Source organism: Penicillium canariense (assembly GCF_028826845.1).
Source record: "Penicillium canariense strain IBT 26290 chromosome Unknown utg000003l_segment0_segment0, whole genome shotgun sequence".
Classification (NCBI taxonomy): domain Eukaryota; kingdom Fungi; phylum Ascomycota; class Eurotiomycetes; order Eurotiales; family Aspergillaceae; genus Penicillium; species Penicillium canariense.
In genome coordinates this window covers 3,458,342-3,475,817 of record NW_026622730.1, presented here as the reverse complement: position 1 = coordinate 3,475,817, position 17,476 = coordinate 3,458,342, and the positions used below count along the sequence as shown (strand labels likewise).

Genomic DNA, 17,476 nt, shown 5'->3' with positions numbered 1-17,476 from the left:
GCATCATGCCCAATGAGAGACGGGATATTGTCGAGTTCTATGGAAAATAGTCATGGCAGAATGGGCACTGGAGACATCCCATTGTGGTGTTTTCGATATGTTCGTTGGACTTTCTTTGTGTAGTAGAAAGAATATAGAGCTCGCTGCCGGAAAGTTGGCCTCTATCATGGAATCGACATTGTGTCTTGAGGAGACTGGGTCTCTTGTTGCTGTCGAAGGCGCGTCTGAGTAGCTTCGGGTAGCGCCTTTTCGCTTTCCTCTTCCCCCACCTCCACACAGCATCAGAATCCTTTGTCTCCTTTGTCTGTATGTTTCTTTCTCGCCTGGTAACTGATTTGAAGCTGTCAGAGCCCCAAATGACTGCAGAATCTGATCTGGAGATCAATTTCGCACATGAGGACTGACGCAACTTCATAACAGCGATGAAGGGACTTCACCAGCTGTGGTCGGCCAAGGGCAGCAAGCCCCCTTCCACTGGCTCACAGTCCATGGAGAAGGTAAGTTTCTCTCAATATCTTAGCGTGTGTATGCAGGTTTCCATCCATACGTAAAGATACTTCATGTCGGATATGACAGCATTTACTATCACTCTGAGGTCGATTTCCTTTGATTTTTTTTGATTTCAAAGACTGATTTGTTTGAATTTGATAGGACAAGTCAGGCTTCGGCATCAAGGATGCCGTGAAGCGAGTGGTTCGTCGGCTTGTGTCCTGGGTACGTTAGTTCCTCTTCTGATCAGAATGGGTGAGCAATACATTGTGTACTAACATATTCCAAACGCAAGAAAGCACAGACCCAGGACGTTGAGGGGCCCGTCTACCTGCACAATGTATCGAGCTGCGCAACGAAGAGCTCGTCCGGAGTGATGACATGGGGAGAGGACGACAGGCCTGGTCCCTCTGTTGATGCCAGCAGCCCTAGCAGTTGGAAGGACGCCGAGGAGTCGGCATGTAGCGTGGGTGTATTTGGGTCCCAGTGCCGCTCAGTTGCCGAGTCTCATAAAGACAACAACATCAACAGCACCGTGGCCCCCACCGGTGACTCGACCCCGTCGACATCTTTGTTTCCCTCCCAAAGTGAGAACTTCACATACGCCGATTTCTCTACCGCAGCGCGAATCCCTGTTGGAACCTCCCAGCAGAGTCAGCAGAGTCAGCCCACGCAGCAGAGTCAATCTGCTCAACCGGCCCAAGGAAGTCAAGGAAGTAAGTAATACCTTCTCACCCACCGTTAGCCCGGGACAATAAGTTCACTGGTCGATCAAATCTTCGATCATGTACGTGATGTTCCCACATTTTGTCCAGCGAGTACTGCTGACTCGAATTCAGGTGCCGTGGCTCAACTGTCTCAAGTGAGCCCTCAGGGCCTGACCCTCTCCATCCGGGAACAGAGCTACACTTCGGAGCAGACGGAAAGAAATGGTCCGATTTGACAGCTCTTATCTGAACTTGACAGGCAGATTTATCTAGCTAATATTTAATAGAAGCTGCGTTGTCTCACAGCTCTGAGACTCGTGCCAGCACTTCCAGCTTTGCGAGCATCCCCGACCCGTATTCTCTGCTGGAGATGCCCACCTACCGACACCCACTCGTAGGAGACCAAGGAAGCACTTTGGAGCAGTCCGAAGAGAAAAGTGAGCAGCAATTGCCTCCTGTGCTATCTGGACTTAAGTTAATAAGTGAAGCAGAAGCTGCGTTGTCTCAAGTCCCTAGCTCGTTGGCGCACACCCCCGAGAACCTTCCTCGGCTTGCAATGCCTTCGAGCATAATCCAACATGTGGATCAGCGCGAAACGGACAGTATGTATTCTCGCATGTTTACAAAGGTATAAATGAACCTAGGCTGACTTGAATTTTGTAGCTCAACCAACCGGTGGCACTCAGCCATCTGATTCACCGCCACCGTTTCGTCGCCGCAGGAATGTGTCTCGAATCCCTCGTCCCCTAGGCATGGTTTTCCTCACCACTCCTGATCTCGGTATCAACTCCGAAGATCGAGGATCAGCGGCTTCTCGTTCTGATACTTCGAGCTCCCTTGAGATTAGATCCACCATTCCCGCGCTCATTCTCCGTGCCTCGAATGTGACTGTCATCGCTCGTGGCGTGCAGACAAGCCCTGCTGCCTCCACGAATCTAACATCCACTGAAGATCAAACGCCACAGGAGCGCTACAGGGATGATCTTCTCATGTCACCTAACGCAGAAGGAGATATCATGGACGAGATTAGTGGTGATCAGGTTTCGCCATTGCCTTTATCGCCTGTAGAGAGTGACACGCCGAGTCACAGGATTCCCCGGAAGCCTGTCCCATTTCCACTGCACTCGTCCTCTCCACAGCTCATTACAGGCCCTTCTGCGCCACTTTTATTGTCTACCGAAGCTTTCAACATCGACAATATAATCAGGCGACACCCGTCGATGGAAGGCATGGTGATCTACACCAACGTTGTGAGGGTGCGAGAGCCACCACGCATGGCTCGCATGCTGGAGAGCCTGCGCACTGTTTTCTCACGGGGAGGACGGACCAAGCCTCGGGGTGCAGGCTACCAAATCGCCAGCCCGAGACTGCAATCGGAGTCCTCGCACCCCCAGCCGGTCTCGCCCCCGTCCCCATCCCCTGCGAGTCCCGTGGCACCTGTCTCACTCCCTGCAGGACGTCCGGAAAGTGCCCAGCCGCAGAGTGAGCCGCAGAGTGAGCCGCAGAGCGAGCCGCAGAGTACTCAGCAATCTGAGCTGCAGAACAAAATTACAAACACACTGGACGATCTCACCCAGTGCATCAATGTTATCGGAAGACGGCTGGTCCATGAAGACGACCGCCGGCAGCGGAAGAAATGGTACGGAGTAAGTTTAACCTCACTGTCATCTCGGTGCCATAATTTCAGATGAGCGTAAGCTAACGAATGATCTTTTAATATGGCTATAGGATTTTATTCGCCTGACCTCCCTCCGCGCCGATCTCAAAAGTCGCCAGGACTGCATCACCGAGCAGGAGAGTCAACTCTCGCTGATGCGCGCAGAGTCTTCGGTGCGTCGCATCGCGGCGTGTCTACAGACTCTCGCCGTCTATGAGAGGGATGATACCCTTTTCGACGCGGACGTACCGACTGATAGGGTCGTCCTGGACTGGTAGCCGGGTGGTAACCTCATGTATCCATTGGAGAGGAAGAGGAGGAAGAAAATGGGCGGCACGAAGAGGGGGCGTGGTGTGCGGGAGATGGTTTCAAACCTCCCGTTGGTTGTTTTTTCTTGTCTTCATGGTGCTGTTGCTGCTTGTTCAAGCTGGAATCCGGGAGAATCCCCCTAGTTGATGTAAAATATTGTACGTGTATGGAGGCACCATGTCTTTATTGCTTTCATCCGACATTAAATTAAAGGTCCCAGTAGTGCACCTCATACATCACAGGGTAAAATACTAGGGTTGCCTCTTAAACTAGTTCACACGGAGATGTTAGAACGATAATGTTGATTGTATATACGCTTGACAAATGCAGCTCTATTTATGTGCTCAAAATCTCACGCGCCAGCCAGCCATGCAAAGCAAAAGTCTATCAAAAAAGCCATCGGAGGACAAAGATTGCAAACCCCTCATTATCTAGGACGGTTTGAGGCCAGAAAATATTTTCTCTCCTTTTGATCAACATCACCTAGGCTTGCTCGAAGAATAAGCTGGCATAACTTCTTCCTCTCCACGCCGAGATTCATGGCCCCGAACACGTAGCGTCATCCCAACAGTGAGACAAATAGCCACGACAGCAAACTCCTCAAGCACCACCATCACCAACTGAATGGTCACATTGCCATCGAGCATGCTAAACTCCGAGTTGTGCAAGAACCAGACGAAGAATGCGTACAGCAGGCGCACCAAAATGAACGGGCTGGACAGGGCCACTGCCAGTAGCGTGGGCTTCTCACCGCGCTCGATAGAGCCACGGTGCATGGCCAAGACAGCCAGTAAAGCAAGCATCACCACCCAGCAGACAACGTACAGGATCATGCCGATCTTGACTTTGATGTCGGGGTGCTGGAGGCCCTCCGCGGACATGTTGGCCGTGATGCCGACGATGCTAAGGATCATGGCGACGACGGTGAGTATGCGGAAGAATGGGAAGGTAATGCGCGGGAGTGCCGTGCGGCCGGAGGTCTTTTCAATGGACATGTCGCTGCTCATGAAATTGTCAGTATATTAGGATTCGGAAATTGCGATTTTTTGTGGGGGCAGGCAGGACTGACGCGCGGGACAGGAGACCGGTACAGGCAAGCATCAATGGCGATAGGCCAATGGAGCTACAGATCGCGGCTGCAACGTATAGTCCGACGGTGAAATTGTTGATAGTCGCAAGGTCGCAGCATGCGCCCACGATACGGGTCAGGGTGAAGGTTGTCAGGAAGAGGAATCCGCTGTTTGTGCGTAGGCCATGGCGAATGACGAGGAAGATGGAGAGGAAGAGGGAGGGAAGGTAGATGATCAATTCCAGAATGGAGATGCCATGGCGGTAGGTGACGGCCATTGTTGAAGTATTGTGATCTCGTTCCGTCGGGTATAGGCACCGGGGTAGTCTTATACTGAGTTAAAGTGGAATGAGATGGTTGGGATTGAGAATGTCCAACTTCTTGAGCGTGTCCGACCATCTATATAGTGTGGTCTCGACATCTTGCATGCTGTTTTGGATCAATGTTCTGTGAGGCTATGCTGACGCTACCCCCAGAGATTTACAGTAGGGTTCTTTGCTCGAAAGCCACTGCAGTACGAATTTGAACCCGTCTTCTAGAGTGTGGCTTGACTGCGCGGAAGAAAAACCAGACAGGCACCAGCCCTAACTCCACGGTACGACCCATCCAAACCCATCCAAACCCCCTTCAGCCCCAAGCTAGCCATCAAAGTGGCTCGTGGCAGACAAGCTTCTGCCGATCCGATCGCAATGCATACCAAATTGAGCCTAGCGTCTTAGTTATTACCTGATTGGGCGTGCGCCGCCCGCTCGGCAACGCCGACCTTATTACTCAAGCCTCCTCCGTCAGCTTACACAGGCTACACTTTATGTACAAGGTCTAGGGAGAACCCAAGCTACAGAGAGTCCACAGGCTCTTGAAAGTATTCTGCACGCCATGGTCTATTGTGGCAAGCCCAGCAAAGGCTGCGGCCAGTGTCGCACCAGGAAGATCCGATGCGATCAAGCCCGACCCGCCTGTTCACAATGCGTCCGGGCCAAGCGGGACTGCCCCGGATACCGGGATCAGCTATCATTAATGTTTCGCGACGAAAGCAAATCAGTTGTGCGCAAGGCAGTGGCTAGCTCCTCTTCTAGCTCTGATTCTTCAACGCGGTCTAGACAGAAGCGGTCACCAGCCCGATTGCCTCGCATTGCATCCCCAGGTGGGAATCTGACGACCCTGGCGGCGGTGGAGCCGGCACAATACTTCAACCTCGCGGATCCACAGCTGGACTATACCATGCAGCGCCTCTCGCAAATGCCGCTCGAGGTCCAACCGCTACCCCACACATCTAAACAAGAGGTGATCTGCTATTTCTTGCGAGGCAATGCCATCCCTGGTAGCCTTTGGATGGGGGACTTTGTCACCCAGTTTCTGGCTGAGCCGGGGGCGACAGCTAGCCAACGAGCGATGCAATCCAGTGTAATCGCCGTGTCATCGGCCATGCTATGCCGTGTTCGGAAAATGACCTCACTAAAAGAGGCGGCACAAAAGGAATATGTATCCGCGCTTAACCTACTCAACACGGCCCTGGCCGATGTGGAAGAGGCCAAGTCTAATCACGCATTGGGGGCGGTCGTATTGCTTGCCGTTTATGAAGTAAGAACATCCTCTCGCGCTATCGCGCCCGGCCCATCATGAAAGAGTTTGAAGGATTGCAGGGTCTGACGCCACTGTCTCTGCATAGGTTGTGACTTCGCGAGCCCCGCGGGATATTGACCAATGGACAAACCATATTACTGGTGCCACGGCGCTCCTGGATTTGCGGGGAACCGAGCAGTTGAAAACAGAAATTGGGCTTCGTCTGTTTCTGCACCTCCGATATCAGATTGTGCGTTTCTCTTTCCATACTCTGATGGTGCTGTTGTAAGAGCCCACAGCTAACCCTCACACAGGTCATCAGCTGTATCCAACGAGATGCTCGCGTGCCGCAGTCTTTACTCGAGTGTACCAAGTACGCCATGTTTCTCCGGCCGGGCGAAGCACACAGCAACCGGTTGATCATGATCATCGGCCGACTTTCCAACCTTCGCGCGGACATTCACGAGAAAATTCTGACCGATCATCGGGAGATCATATCCATGGCCTCCAGTATCGAGGCGGAGCTGGTTGCCTGGCTCGCCGCGCTGCCGCCCGATTTCACCTATGAAACTCACACTAAGTCCCCTCATGATTTTCTGTTCCAAGAGCGTTGCCGTGGGCTGGCCCTGTACGACGACCAATATCACGAGTACCCCAGCCTTTGGGTCTGCAACACGTGGAACCAGTACCGCTGCGCGCGCATCCTCGTCAGCGAAATCATTCTGTCTCGTATGAAGAAGCTTTCGGACTCGTCCTCCATCCGGTTACTGTCCGACGAGTTCCGGCAGCACTGTAAGGCCGTCTGGGCCAATACCCGGCGCCTGGCCGTCGATATCTGCCGCAGCGTGCCCTACCACCTGGGCGCGCATCAGCAAAACGCTTCACCCAACTTCCCCCTCCGGAGAGCTACGTGGGGGGCATTATGCTGCTCTGGCCCTTGTTCCTGGCGGGGATCGTCGAGAATCCCCATCATCCGTTGCGCCGATGGGTCATTCAATGTTTGAAGATGGTCGGCCACAGCTATGGACTGGACCAGGCGCTCGCCGTGATGGATATCGTGGCTGTTGACCCAGGCATCCCTCTTGTGGAAGGGGAACGCACCGTGGCAGAAGAGTATGTCGCGGACGAGTATGCCTCACCTGAGGCGCTCCCTGACCTCCACTTCACCCAGATCCCGACGTCGGCTGATGTGATCTTCTGAGCCTGGGCGTGCTGCTTTCGCGTCATTTACTTTCATAAAGTGTATCTAATAAGTGACATGTATATCCTGTGCGGTCGAGCGCAAGGGCGGGAACCTGGAATGTAAGGCAGAGTGGCGCTTGGGCCATATGATCCTGATACATTCTACCTCGGGAGCGATTCGTTTGATTCCGATAGGGTGGTTGGAATGAGTTGATGATTTTATCTGCGATTGACATCTTGGCACAGCCAGGATTCACTGCGATTCGCCCATGCCGCTGTAGCTCCTGTTGCTCTTTTCTGCCTTTGGGGGAGCGAGGCTATGCTGAAAGCTCAGCCCTGCGGCTGCGGCTACGCATTGCAACCCACCAATCACCAAATTCACCAAACCGATGGACCCGGGCTTCGGTAGACTCCGAACGCCCACAGTATGACTGACCCAGGTGCCGTTTTTATTAGACTAAAGAGCGGGCTGTACAAGCCATATCGCTTTGTGTGCCGTGTAGTGCGTCCGCGCACAATGATGAGCCGCATCTCCGTTGCCGGACGCTCTTTGTAGCACGGCCCAGCCGCGCGGGCGTCAATGTATGACCGATCAGAAAATCCGCCTTGGCCTTTGATGTTTCCATTGACCCCGCATATGGCCTCTCTTGGCCTTTTGCATTCCTTCCATGGGTTCCATCGACACAAGGCTCCGGAATGGCCAGGCCCCTGGCTGGCGGAGGCTGTGGCGTGCCGTCTCCAAACGCCTTGAGTAAGCCTTGCGTTTCAATTTCTGCCCTACGAGGCCAAGCCGCCCGAGACCGGAACACTTGACACTTGACAGGATCATGCAATGCCCCACGTTTGAAAGATATAAATGTGAGGCGCTTACCAGGTCCAGAGATGGCCCCTAGGCTTAGCACAACCAGAGCAGCCAGAGACGGGGACCACCAAACTCTACTTGCAGACCACTGACGATCTTATCGATTGCATACTCTTTGCATCATCTGGTTGCAGCCCCGTCGGTCCAATGCCGATATTCGAACGAGCCATGCCCCCTCCGACATGGGCCTCCTTCCCATCCAGCCGACTGGCGACGCCCGATTTCCCCAGCACGCGACCACCACCCACCCCCAAAATGGGGAATACACCCTCGCAAGAGCGCAGGCGCAACAGCACCCTCTTCAACCTATGCCGTCCCTCCTCTTTTCGAAAGAAGAAAACTGCCGCATGGGATCCCCCAACCTATGAAGAGTCCCAGTCGCACTCGCGGGACCCCAAGGCGCCCGCGATGTCCCGACGTTCACGGGACTCCGACTCCGAGTCTCAATTCGCCTTCCTCAAGGACTTCGACACCATCTTCCTCGTAGATGACAGCTCCAGCATGAGCGGGTCCCGATGGGCCGAAGCTGAGCAGGCCATCTCCGCGATCGCGCCCATCTGCACCCAGCACGACGCCGATGGCATCGACATCTACTTCCTCAACCACCGGCGCGCCTCGACGGCCGCCACCACTGGCGCATACAGCAACATCACGACAGCCGCCGACGTCCGCGACATCTTCCACAGCGTGCGGCCGCGCGGCTCCACGCCCGTCGGGCGCCGACTCCTCCAGATCCTCACGCCATACTTGCGCCGCGTGCAGGCCATGCAGGCGTCCCGCAACCCGGACGGCTCCCTCTCCGATGCCTCCCTCTACATCAAGCCGGTGAACATTATCACCATCACGGACGGCGAGTTCACCGACGACGCGGAGAGTGTCATCGTGCAGGTGGCCAAGGTGCTGGACAGCGCAGGGTGCGAGGCGCTACCGTGGCAGGTGGGCATTCAGTTCTTCCAGATCGGGGACGATGAGCAGGTACGGCGGTATCTACAGGAGTTGGATGATGATTTGGGGAAGTGGTGTCGGGATGAGAAGCTGAGGGATATCGTGGATACGGTGCCGTGGCGGGGGAGGACTGGGGGGCCTTTGAATGCTGAGGGCATTCTGAAGTGTGTGCTTGGGGCAGTGAATAAAAAGTATGATCGGAGGCGGGTCTAGATGTCTTCTTCTGCTTTGTTTTTTTTTTTAATGGTTCGCCCCTGGGGCTGGTCGGCTTGTGATGTTGATACCACTTCTGTGGGATGGCGTTTGGGTAGCATCTATGAGGACGAGGTAATTAGCAGGATGACCAATAATATCAACGACCGTTGTTTTGATGGCTGCGTCTCCGATTCGTAGGTCTCGCAAAGGACCGCTCCATTCTCAGCACTCATCACAGCTGCCGCTGCAGCGGACGTATCATCTGCGCGAGTCAAGAACCGCCGGGGTGGAGCCGTCTTGGCTGAACTAGACTCCCCCGCACGCAGCCAATCATGCCAATCATGCCAACCATCGCGTCGCTGGCGCCGATCACGCCGGGACTTGCATCAGGGGCTAAGCTGCGCTTTCGAGGACGTGCTGCGCTGCGGTGGCGGAATATTATGTGCCCTTGCGGAGGACTGGGCTTGCGGATCACCGCAGGAAATATGATGTGTTTCATGGCATGCCGCACTCACACTATTGGTAATGCCGTTTAATGGCGTCTGTAAGAACCGGGGTTTTCGATCGAAGTGATGGGAATAGGAGACATAACGGGGACGGAGAATATCCAATTCCAATACCTACAGAGGACGGGGTCTACTGTAGTCAGCCCACTAGATTGTGCTGTACTCCGTACCTTGCATTAGATGGGTGAACCATGGTTCTGCCAGGTTTTGCCGGGGGGTTGGCAAGCCACCGATAATCGCCGGCTGGTCGAAGTTCGATGATGCTTGTGGACTGCATCATTATACCTCGACTTTTTGCTGCCAACTGCTACCTCCTCCCTTCGAGCTGAGCGCCCCCGCTGCCCTCCTTGCCTTGCAATTCCTACCTGATTTGCGAATTTGCGAATCTGCAAATCTGCCCGTCTGCCCGTCTGCCCCATCTAACCCTAATAGCCCGGGCCCTATTCCTATTGCCGTGCTCCACTCGCTTGCTCACGCCTCTTCGCCCGAGGATCGGCATTGCACTTCATCACCGTCCACTCCCCGCAGCGCCGATCGCCTTCACGCAGAAAAACCTCTGCCTCCTCTCCTCTCCCTGTCCCCCTCACGACTTTCAGCACCTACCCACTCCATCGCCTCCTCCTTCCACTCCTCATAACCGACTCTAAGGACACTGCAATCTCAGCTGCGGTGTTCCAGACCCGCGCCCACCAACCGCCATCAACACACCCCGGTCCCTCGGAGCGCCGGGGCCCTAACGCAGGAACCGTGCGGCGCGTCGCTTTCGCCCCGCCCGATTGGTTGCTCTTGTCGCCCGGCAGGGTGCCTGGAAATTAGCCCGCGGTTCCTGAAGCATTCGCACTTCAGACACTGTTACTCGCCGGCCCCCCTGGGGGCAGATTGAGCGTCTGCCACTGTCACACTCGTGCCTGGTCAGGTCCACTTGGGCCATGGCATGGTGGTGACAGCCCGACTGAAACGCGTCTCGACGACTTATTCTTAGACCTGTCATTGGCCTTGGTCTGGGGCTTGCTTGAGGCTTGCTTGGGGCTCTTCTGAAACAGGCCCAGCGTGAACTGCAGCGCCAGCGCCGTGCGTCGGCTGTAATAATAGAAACAACACTGTTGTTGACCGTCTGGACTGGTCTCTCGACGGGCGCCTTATATTCGATTGTTGCGCCGCGCCGTTTTGTTGTTGTTTCTCTGTCCTCAGCGCTCGACTTGATCTAATTTTCTTTCCTTTTGTCTTGCATTTGCATTCGTTTGTTCTCTGTACTATATTGGGGGTGTCAACCGACTTTCGTTTGGTCTTCTGTTTGACGAGTATACTTACATCCTCTCTTTCCATTGTTGACTGGGTTTTTGGTATTGCATCTTGCTAGATTTTCATCGCATCAGCTGCTCTGTTTGAGAATTGCTTTTTTCTGTTTCCAGTGATTGTTGCATTGGGCGATGACATCGACCACCCTCATGACTTTTCTACTGTGAGGACACACCTTGCGACCTACGGGTCATCCGAATTCGAGCGGAATGACTAACCGATTCTAGGACGACCAACCCGGAGATTCGATCGGTGAAGCTGCTCGGATCATGGGACAATTTCTCGAAGGCCTATGCGATGGAGCGGGACAGGCGCGCGGGGCCCGGTCAGTGGCGGGGATGTCATACTTTTACGGATATCGTGGGCGACGGGCCTCCTGGTAGTAAGACCCAATGGCGAACAGGAGGCTTGAAGATGGGAGCAACTTACTGGTACTACGTGGGTGATCGTATTCTCTTTCTATGGAAGGACCAGACTGACCGCGAGAATAGTACTTGCTGGACGAGGGTGTGGAATACTTCAGTCAAGCCGAGCCCGTCACGACCAAATGTCCTCTTTTACCAGGACAGCCAGTGAATGTGCTCAACGTTCCTATCATCCTCCCTGACAGCCGGTCTCATGGACGTTCGAGCAGCAACAGCTCGCAGAGGGCTGACTATCGAACAATGAACCCGGAGGACAAGTTTATCAACCCGCGGAAGCCGCCGAAGCCCAATTTGGCCTGTCTGCAGACCGCGGTGCCTCATCCCCAACGCCCGAGCGCTTCTAACCCTAGTAGCACTTCCCCAGTCAGCGGTATGGTTCATCGCAGTGCCTCTCAACCGAATAGTGCTACACACAGACACCATCACGCACAGGACGCGCGCTCCGTGTCTCCTCCTAGAGCTCGTGCCCTCCCTGTTGCCCGGCCTATTCAGGAGGCGAAGAGCCCGAAGTGGATTGATGTATTACCGAGATCCAACACGGTCCATGCAACGGTGCGGGATCGCCGCAATGTCCCGGGCATCAGCCTCAATGCCGGTGGGGTGTCATCGTCCGCGAACCAGCCCGAGTTCGCCGCAGCACCCACCATTCAAACTCGTCGTGCAATGAAAGCCAATGGCAATGAAGCTGGGCCGGCATTGCACTTTCTCACAGTGGATACGCGCCCCCATCACCGCAAAGCCAGCCTCTCCAGAGGCGCCGCAGCTGGTCCCACCTTAGGAACGGTGGATGAAACGCAGGCCTATCAAGAGGCGTTATCTTTAGCAACCACCGCTGATCAGGTAACGCCAAGGATCCGTAATATTCAAGAGAAAAGGCTTCCAACGCTGCCAAACACACCTTCCTCTGTCATGGACGAGGCGGTGCTCGCCATGGACGAGACGGACAAAGCCATGAACGCACAGGTTCTCCGCAGCCACTTTTCGAGCCTGACCACCACAACAGACGAGTCCATCCACTCACGGGCTGGCCCCGAATGCAGCCGCTTTTCGGAATGGAGCACCGACACCGACATCGACACCGACACCGAGGTGAAGGACAACTCGCCTGAGTCGATGATCTCCGCATCCACGTTGGACCAGAAAGCCAACGAGTACGAATCCCCGGCCGTGGACGACTGGACAACCCCAGAGCTGTCGCAAGCAAACGACACCGCGACAAACACCGACCCGAACACGCCCCATTTGACCGTGCACTCCAAGCCCTCCTCCCCCAACTCCGCATCCGGCGACATTCCCCCATGGAATATGAACGCCATTAACATCTCCCTCCCCCAACTTACCGTCTCCCTCTCCTCACCTGGCCTCCAATCCGGCCTGGGCATCGACCAAATGGACGAAGTGGAGAGCAACCCCAAACGCCACGCCGCCCTGTTCAGCGCCCTTGAGTCCTTGGAATCCCTCTCGCTATCCCGCAGCCCAGACGGGTCACCCATCATTCTACCCGAGATTCAGCGCCGGTCAGATGCCGAGCGCATCGAGGCCGATGAGGAGGTATATCGGCGTGTCCTGTCGCGCGCGAGCGAGGCTTCGTTCCGCGGAAAGAGCACTATGCAGGAAATGATGGATGAGCTCAGTTATTTGAAGGACATGATCCAGGCCGAGATGGATGGGGAGCCTTTCTAGCCCTCCTCATCATTGAAAGGTGGAAAGGGAGACTTTCGCTTCTTTACTTTCGCTTGTGACTTGCATAGCCTGGTACTGGCTTGCCAGGTTTATTGTTGTACCATTTACATATAGAATATTAGCACGAGCTGTGCAATACAACTGCTTCTTTAGATCAGATACGAAAGGGAAAATTGTAGCTCTTGAACACAGTAAGGCCCACTGGTATCATGGGTTAAATCCTGACTTGGTGCCGACGTAACTACTCTCACCGCTGTGGCTCTATACTAGGTGCAGCCGTGTAGCTCAATGAGCTAGCTTATAGTTGCACAATAATCGACACGATCTCAGCCTCTTCGTCTGTGCAGTTTGGTAGATTATGCGATAGATTAGAATCAGGTAAGAAATAGGTAAGAACAGGGACGAAGCGAGGGAGGTGAAACTGCCTCCAGCACACCTGATGACGTAACATTTTACCAGTTGGAAAACGAACGGTCCTTCAAATTCCTACGCTATCCGCTTATAACTTTGGCAGTGAAATTAGTGAGAGTAAGATCTTTTATATTCTGAAGACAAGCCAGACATGAACAAAAATCTTGCTTTGCTTTTATCGAGATTTCTAGAACCTCAAGCTCCCAAGAGCGGCCAACTAGGCGGTAGAACCCCATTCGAAACACCGTATTATAAGATGAACCCTTGAATGAACCTGTTATGGGCCCTTCGTGTTAACGAAAAAACATGTTCACTTTCAATGATACCGTCTAATATGGTGTAGGTCCCATTTTGGCTTAGACAGCCCTACTGTCGGGGTGTCGAGTAAACAAAGAGAAAAAGCATCCATAGCCGCACCCACCAAAAAACACGCCGCGCGACGTGAGTCCCGCGATCCACCCGCGATCACATTTCACCTACCTCAAGGGAATCGCGAACTCCCCCCTTTCCCCCCCAACCCCAAACGAGAGACTGGTCCGATCAATTTGCTCAAAGCAAACGATGGGTTAAGCAAGGTCATCCTTAAGTCTGATCCACACCATGACCGACCAGGCTCCGCAACTCACGCCTGTTGGGGAAAAGTCCCTGTTGGCGAAGTGTAAACCCAGCACCGTGGCGTACTGTCCCTCGATGGACTTGATCGCCCTAGCCACTGATGATGATGAGCTACATGTATTCCGACTCAATGAGCAACGTGTATTTGGGGGCTCTTTCGGGGGCGATCCCTACCTGGGCGAGGATGAAGAGGATGGAGAGGTGAGGGCGTTAGCATGGAAAGGAAATGGTCAGTGCAGCTTCTCCTTTCCCTGATTTGCAGGGCATTTTTTCTATTCCGTGTCATGGAAGCCTTCAGCATGGATGCTAGATTTGTGCATTTGCTTGGTAATGGCTCTGACAACATCTTTAGGTCGTCTGCTCGCCGTAGCCTGTGGCGACGGGTCTATCCGTATCATCAGCGCGTACAGTGGCAAGACTGTTCACCACTACCCGGCTTATGAAGGGAAGAGCGAAGAACCCCCCGGCCCTGACCCAAAACCGTCCCCAAAGGTGACCTGCTTGGGCTGGGGCATCAACTTTACAGACAGCAGAGCCGCGGAGAAGCACCTGCAGGGCTCTGCGGGTCAGATCTCTGTGGACGACCTCCTGAAACCGGGGATCCATCCATCCCAAGCGGCCGCTATCCTCAAGGCAGACCTACCGCGAGAGCTAGCGTTGCTGGATATTGAAAGCTCCCTGCCCAAGCTGAGCACCCTGCCGGCGACGGGCGCCGAAGATGACTTGTTCAGCTCGCGGGCTTCCATTGATGCTATTTTCCATTCGGCAGCGAAGGACAATAGCGACTCGGTGGATGTGCTGTTCGTTGGATTTGATGATGGCAGCGTCCACCTCCGGATATTTGACTGTTTCGAGATCGGCTCGTTTCCTGTCGGCGAATCGGCTGGGCTCGCTGAATCGTGCCGTATTCTCCGTCATGCATCACATCCCTTGAGCTCAACGCACGCGTTACTAATATCGCCTGCCAAGGGTCAATGTCGGGCGCCTCACAACCTTGTCACCTTGGATCTGCGGTTTATCACGAAATCCGGGCGATATTTGTCTCTGCTTGCGTCAAAGACGACACAGCTTCAGAATTTGCTGCGGTATATTGGCCAAGTGCAGAAGCAGATTGAACTGGAATGGAAAAATGCGCAAGAGTTACCGGCGCGGTTTATACGAAGTGTCAATCAGGACCTGCAAGAGCAGTGCCAGTGCGATTTTGTCACGGCTATCTACCATCTCGTTGTCACTGGCCACTGCTTTGAGCCAATGAAGGAGTTTTTGGTAGATATTGTTGGAGAAAGAGTAAGACTTCCCTAAATTAAGCCGGCAACCTTAGCTAACTCACGTTTATAGGGACACAAACGATGGGATAAAGCCGTCTCTGGTGGCTACGAAACCATTCGACGACTAACCCATGAGTGTCTGCTTCCGGCACTTGAGAGGAGTCAAGTACTTCTTAGTCGACTTGTTGGCCTATCGAAATTCCACAAACTCAGCGATGTCCTCGGCCTAGACACCTCCAAACTCAACGCCATTGTCGACACGCTCGACTGCCTGCACCTTCTCGCTCACCGCATCCTCAACCACGCCAACGAAGAGCTAGATCAATTCTACGCCTTCTCGCGCTGGCTCCGTCACGAAATCATGATCCTAAATAGCGAACCTCTCTCTCAAACATGGGAAGAACTGCTCGAGAAACGAGACCTCTTCGATGTCCCTCCCACGGTCAAGTACATCACCGGCGCACTGCGCAAGAGTGTCCTGCGCAACTTCATCCGCCAACTCCCCATGATCGGAGTCCCACAGATGCCTATCCCCGCCACGGACAAATGGCTCCCTGATGGTCACGATCGATCATTTTATGATACCTTCAAAACTTTGCTCAGCCAGCAGAGGCAGGTTTTGGCGGAGGGCGGCGATGGAACGTCTGTTGATACGCCAAAACTAAATGACTTGACAAGGAGGCTGGGGATACAGTTTGAGAGGGTGTTTGCGGAGATTGCACTGACGCAGAGGCGGGGCATTTTGCACCGGTCTCCGATCACGCTTCATGAGGATTGCGATCAGGATGTTCTTGATCTGAAGATTTGCTATGAGGTGAGCTCCGGTTTGCTTGTCTCTCGATGGATAGAAGCTAACTACATTCAAGAACGCGGAAGAGGGGCGGCCTTGCTCTATCTACGTGGCAACAAGATCGATAACTTCAAAGGCATTAGGTTTGTCCTATCTCGCGATTCATTTGAAACTTCTGGTCGCTCACTTTTTTTCAGTTTACATTTACCGCGTTGTGCTTGACTCGATCAACGGGGTCAGCTCGACTCGTAGCACGTCTATTGCAGCTATCACTCTCGAGAAGGGTGAGGTTCGCCAGCTACAATTTGTCGATGATGACACACTCATGATTCTTTACGCCGACGGCGAATCCGCTTATCTTCTTAACTTCCCCTTCCAGCCCGCATCAATCCAAAACTCGTCAGAAAAAGCAGGGCCCCCTCCGTTGCCATTGGACTACATTGGCTGTGGTCCTCATCCTGATACACCTGAGCCAGCCGTCCACCCCACCCCACTAGATATCCAACCGCCTTATGATACAGACATTGTCAAACATGCCTTTGCATCATCGGGTTCGAAGGCAAATCCGTTACAGATTGACGTAAACGGGCGGAAGGGCCGCCGGGCAATCTGTGTGTTATATGGGGACGCCATGCGGTATGATGTATTCGATTTGGATGCGGCTATGGAAACGGAAGAATTTGAAGAGGAAGAAGATGAAGAGATTGAGGGCTGATCCGGTCCATCCTATATGCTGCATAGGGGTCATCTCGGCGTTAGGTGAACTTTACGAATAGCATTATCCCGGATAGGGTCGGGAGGTTTTTTTGCTTCTCTAATCAGACGATTACTATTCGACATAGTACTACTCCCTCACGGACAAGTCACATAATAGAAACCTTTTGGCTGAATGATTGCTTTTTTTTGCCTTGTTTCTTATGTATACAACTCGCGTTTTCTCTTGTATTTGATTTTGCTGCCCCTTACGGGGTTGCTAGCAGCCTGCCAGCAGACTATTCTGGGCGATTCCATGCAGGAACGATTCTGTCTGACACATCAGTTTGCGGTCCCCACCGCAAAAAATAGTTCATGGTAGCGCGAATGTGTGTGTGGCCAGGGCTAAATGGAGCCTGTCGCCGGGGCCACACGCTGGACTGTGTGGGCGGTTCTTCAAGAAGGAAAATCAAAACAAGCAAAACAGAGGGGCAAAACGGGGACCGCCCCTCTACAATGTAAACAACGGATGATTCCACCTCGACTAAGAGCAAGAACAGACGGTTATGGACGGAAGGCTAAAAGCGATAGAAGATCATTAAGCAACATCTGGGATATATTGAAAGGGTCAAACTTAAAAAGGTCCCAAAATTCAAAGTTCAAAAGTCAAAAATGGCTTTGTTCGAGTGAAGCCGACTCAGGTCATCATGGCCTGAGGCCGCCACTCACGTGCAGCCTTGGCCCCCCGCCGCCAATCAGAGCGCCGCCCAAGTTGGACTTCACTCCCCATCCTGTTCTTTTCGGCGAA

The 17,476-nt window shown here is 53.7% G+C and overlaps 6 protein-coding genes across 6 annotated transcripts; 5 read left to right on the top strand and 1 right to left on the bottom strand.

Annotated features, from left to right (window-relative positions):
- Nucleotides 1-422: 422 nt before the first annotated feature.
- N7482_006120 (uncharacterized protein) lies at nucleotides 423-3,131 on the top strand (the record flags this gene model as incomplete). The annotated part of the gene is made up of 8 exons (XM_056688245.1): nucleotides 423-497; nucleotides 652-714; nucleotides 785-1,205; nucleotides 1,329-1,421; nucleotides 1,484-1,633; nucleotides 1,688-1,798; nucleotides 1,860-2,842; nucleotides 2,925-3,131. The coding sequence occupies 8 exons, from the start codon at nucleotides 423-425 to the stop codon at nucleotides 3,129-3,131; spliced, it is 2,103 nt and encodes a 700-aa protein (XP_056543800.1).
- Nucleotides 3,132-3,641: 510 nt separating this feature from the next.
- On the bottom strand, nucleotides 3,642-4,509 carry N7482_006119 (uncharacterized protein; the record flags this gene model as incomplete). Its single annotated transcript, XM_056688244.1, has 2 exons — nucleotides 3,642-4,161; nucleotides 4,232-4,509. 2 exons carry the CDS (start codon nucleotides 4,507-4,509, stop codon nucleotides 3,642-3,644), a joined length of 798 nt encoding a protein of 265 aa, XP_056543799.1.
- A 598-nt stretch (nucleotides 4,510-5,107) lies between these two features.
- N7482_006118 (Zn(II)2Cys6 transcription factor) lies at nucleotides 5,108-6,995 on the top strand (the record flags this gene model as incomplete). Its single annotated transcript, XM_056688243.1, has 4 exons — nucleotides 5,108-5,812; nucleotides 5,901-6,044; nucleotides 6,109-6,586; nucleotides 6,667-6,995. 4 exons carry the CDS (start codon nucleotides 5,108-5,110, stop codon nucleotides 6,993-6,995), a joined length of 1,656 nt encoding a protein of 551 aa, XP_056543798.1.
- A 990-nt stretch (nucleotides 6,996-7,985) lies between these two features.
- On the top strand, nucleotides 7,986-8,996 carry N7482_006117 (uncharacterized protein; the record flags this gene model as incomplete). The annotated part of the gene is made up of 1 exon (XM_056688242.1): nucleotides 7,986-8,996. One exon carries the CDS (start codon nucleotides 7,986-7,988, stop codon nucleotides 8,994-8,996), a length of 1,011 nt encoding a protein of 336 aa, XP_056543797.1.
- A 1,918-nt stretch (nucleotides 8,997-10,914) lies between these two features.
- Nucleotides 10,915-12,891, top strand: N7482_006116 (uncharacterized protein; the record flags this gene model as incomplete). Its single annotated transcript, XM_056688241.1, has 3 exons — nucleotides 10,915-10,946; nucleotides 11,011-11,221; nucleotides 11,275-12,891. 3 exons carry the CDS (start codon nucleotides 10,915-10,917, stop codon nucleotides 12,889-12,891), a joined length of 1,860 nt encoding a protein of 619 aa, XP_056543796.1.
- A 1,011-nt stretch (nucleotides 12,892-13,902) lies between these two features.
- Nucleotides 13,903-16,690, top strand: N7482_006115 (uncharacterized protein; the record flags this gene model as incomplete). The annotated part of the gene is made up of 5 exons (XM_056688240.1): nucleotides 13,903-14,146; nucleotides 14,270-15,204; nucleotides 15,256-15,999; nucleotides 16,052-16,118; nucleotides 16,173-16,690. 5 exons carry the CDS (start codon nucleotides 13,903-13,905, stop codon nucleotides 16,688-16,690), a joined length of 2,508 nt encoding a protein of 835 aa, XP_056543795.1.
- Nucleotides 16,691-17,476: the final 786 nt, after the last annotated feature.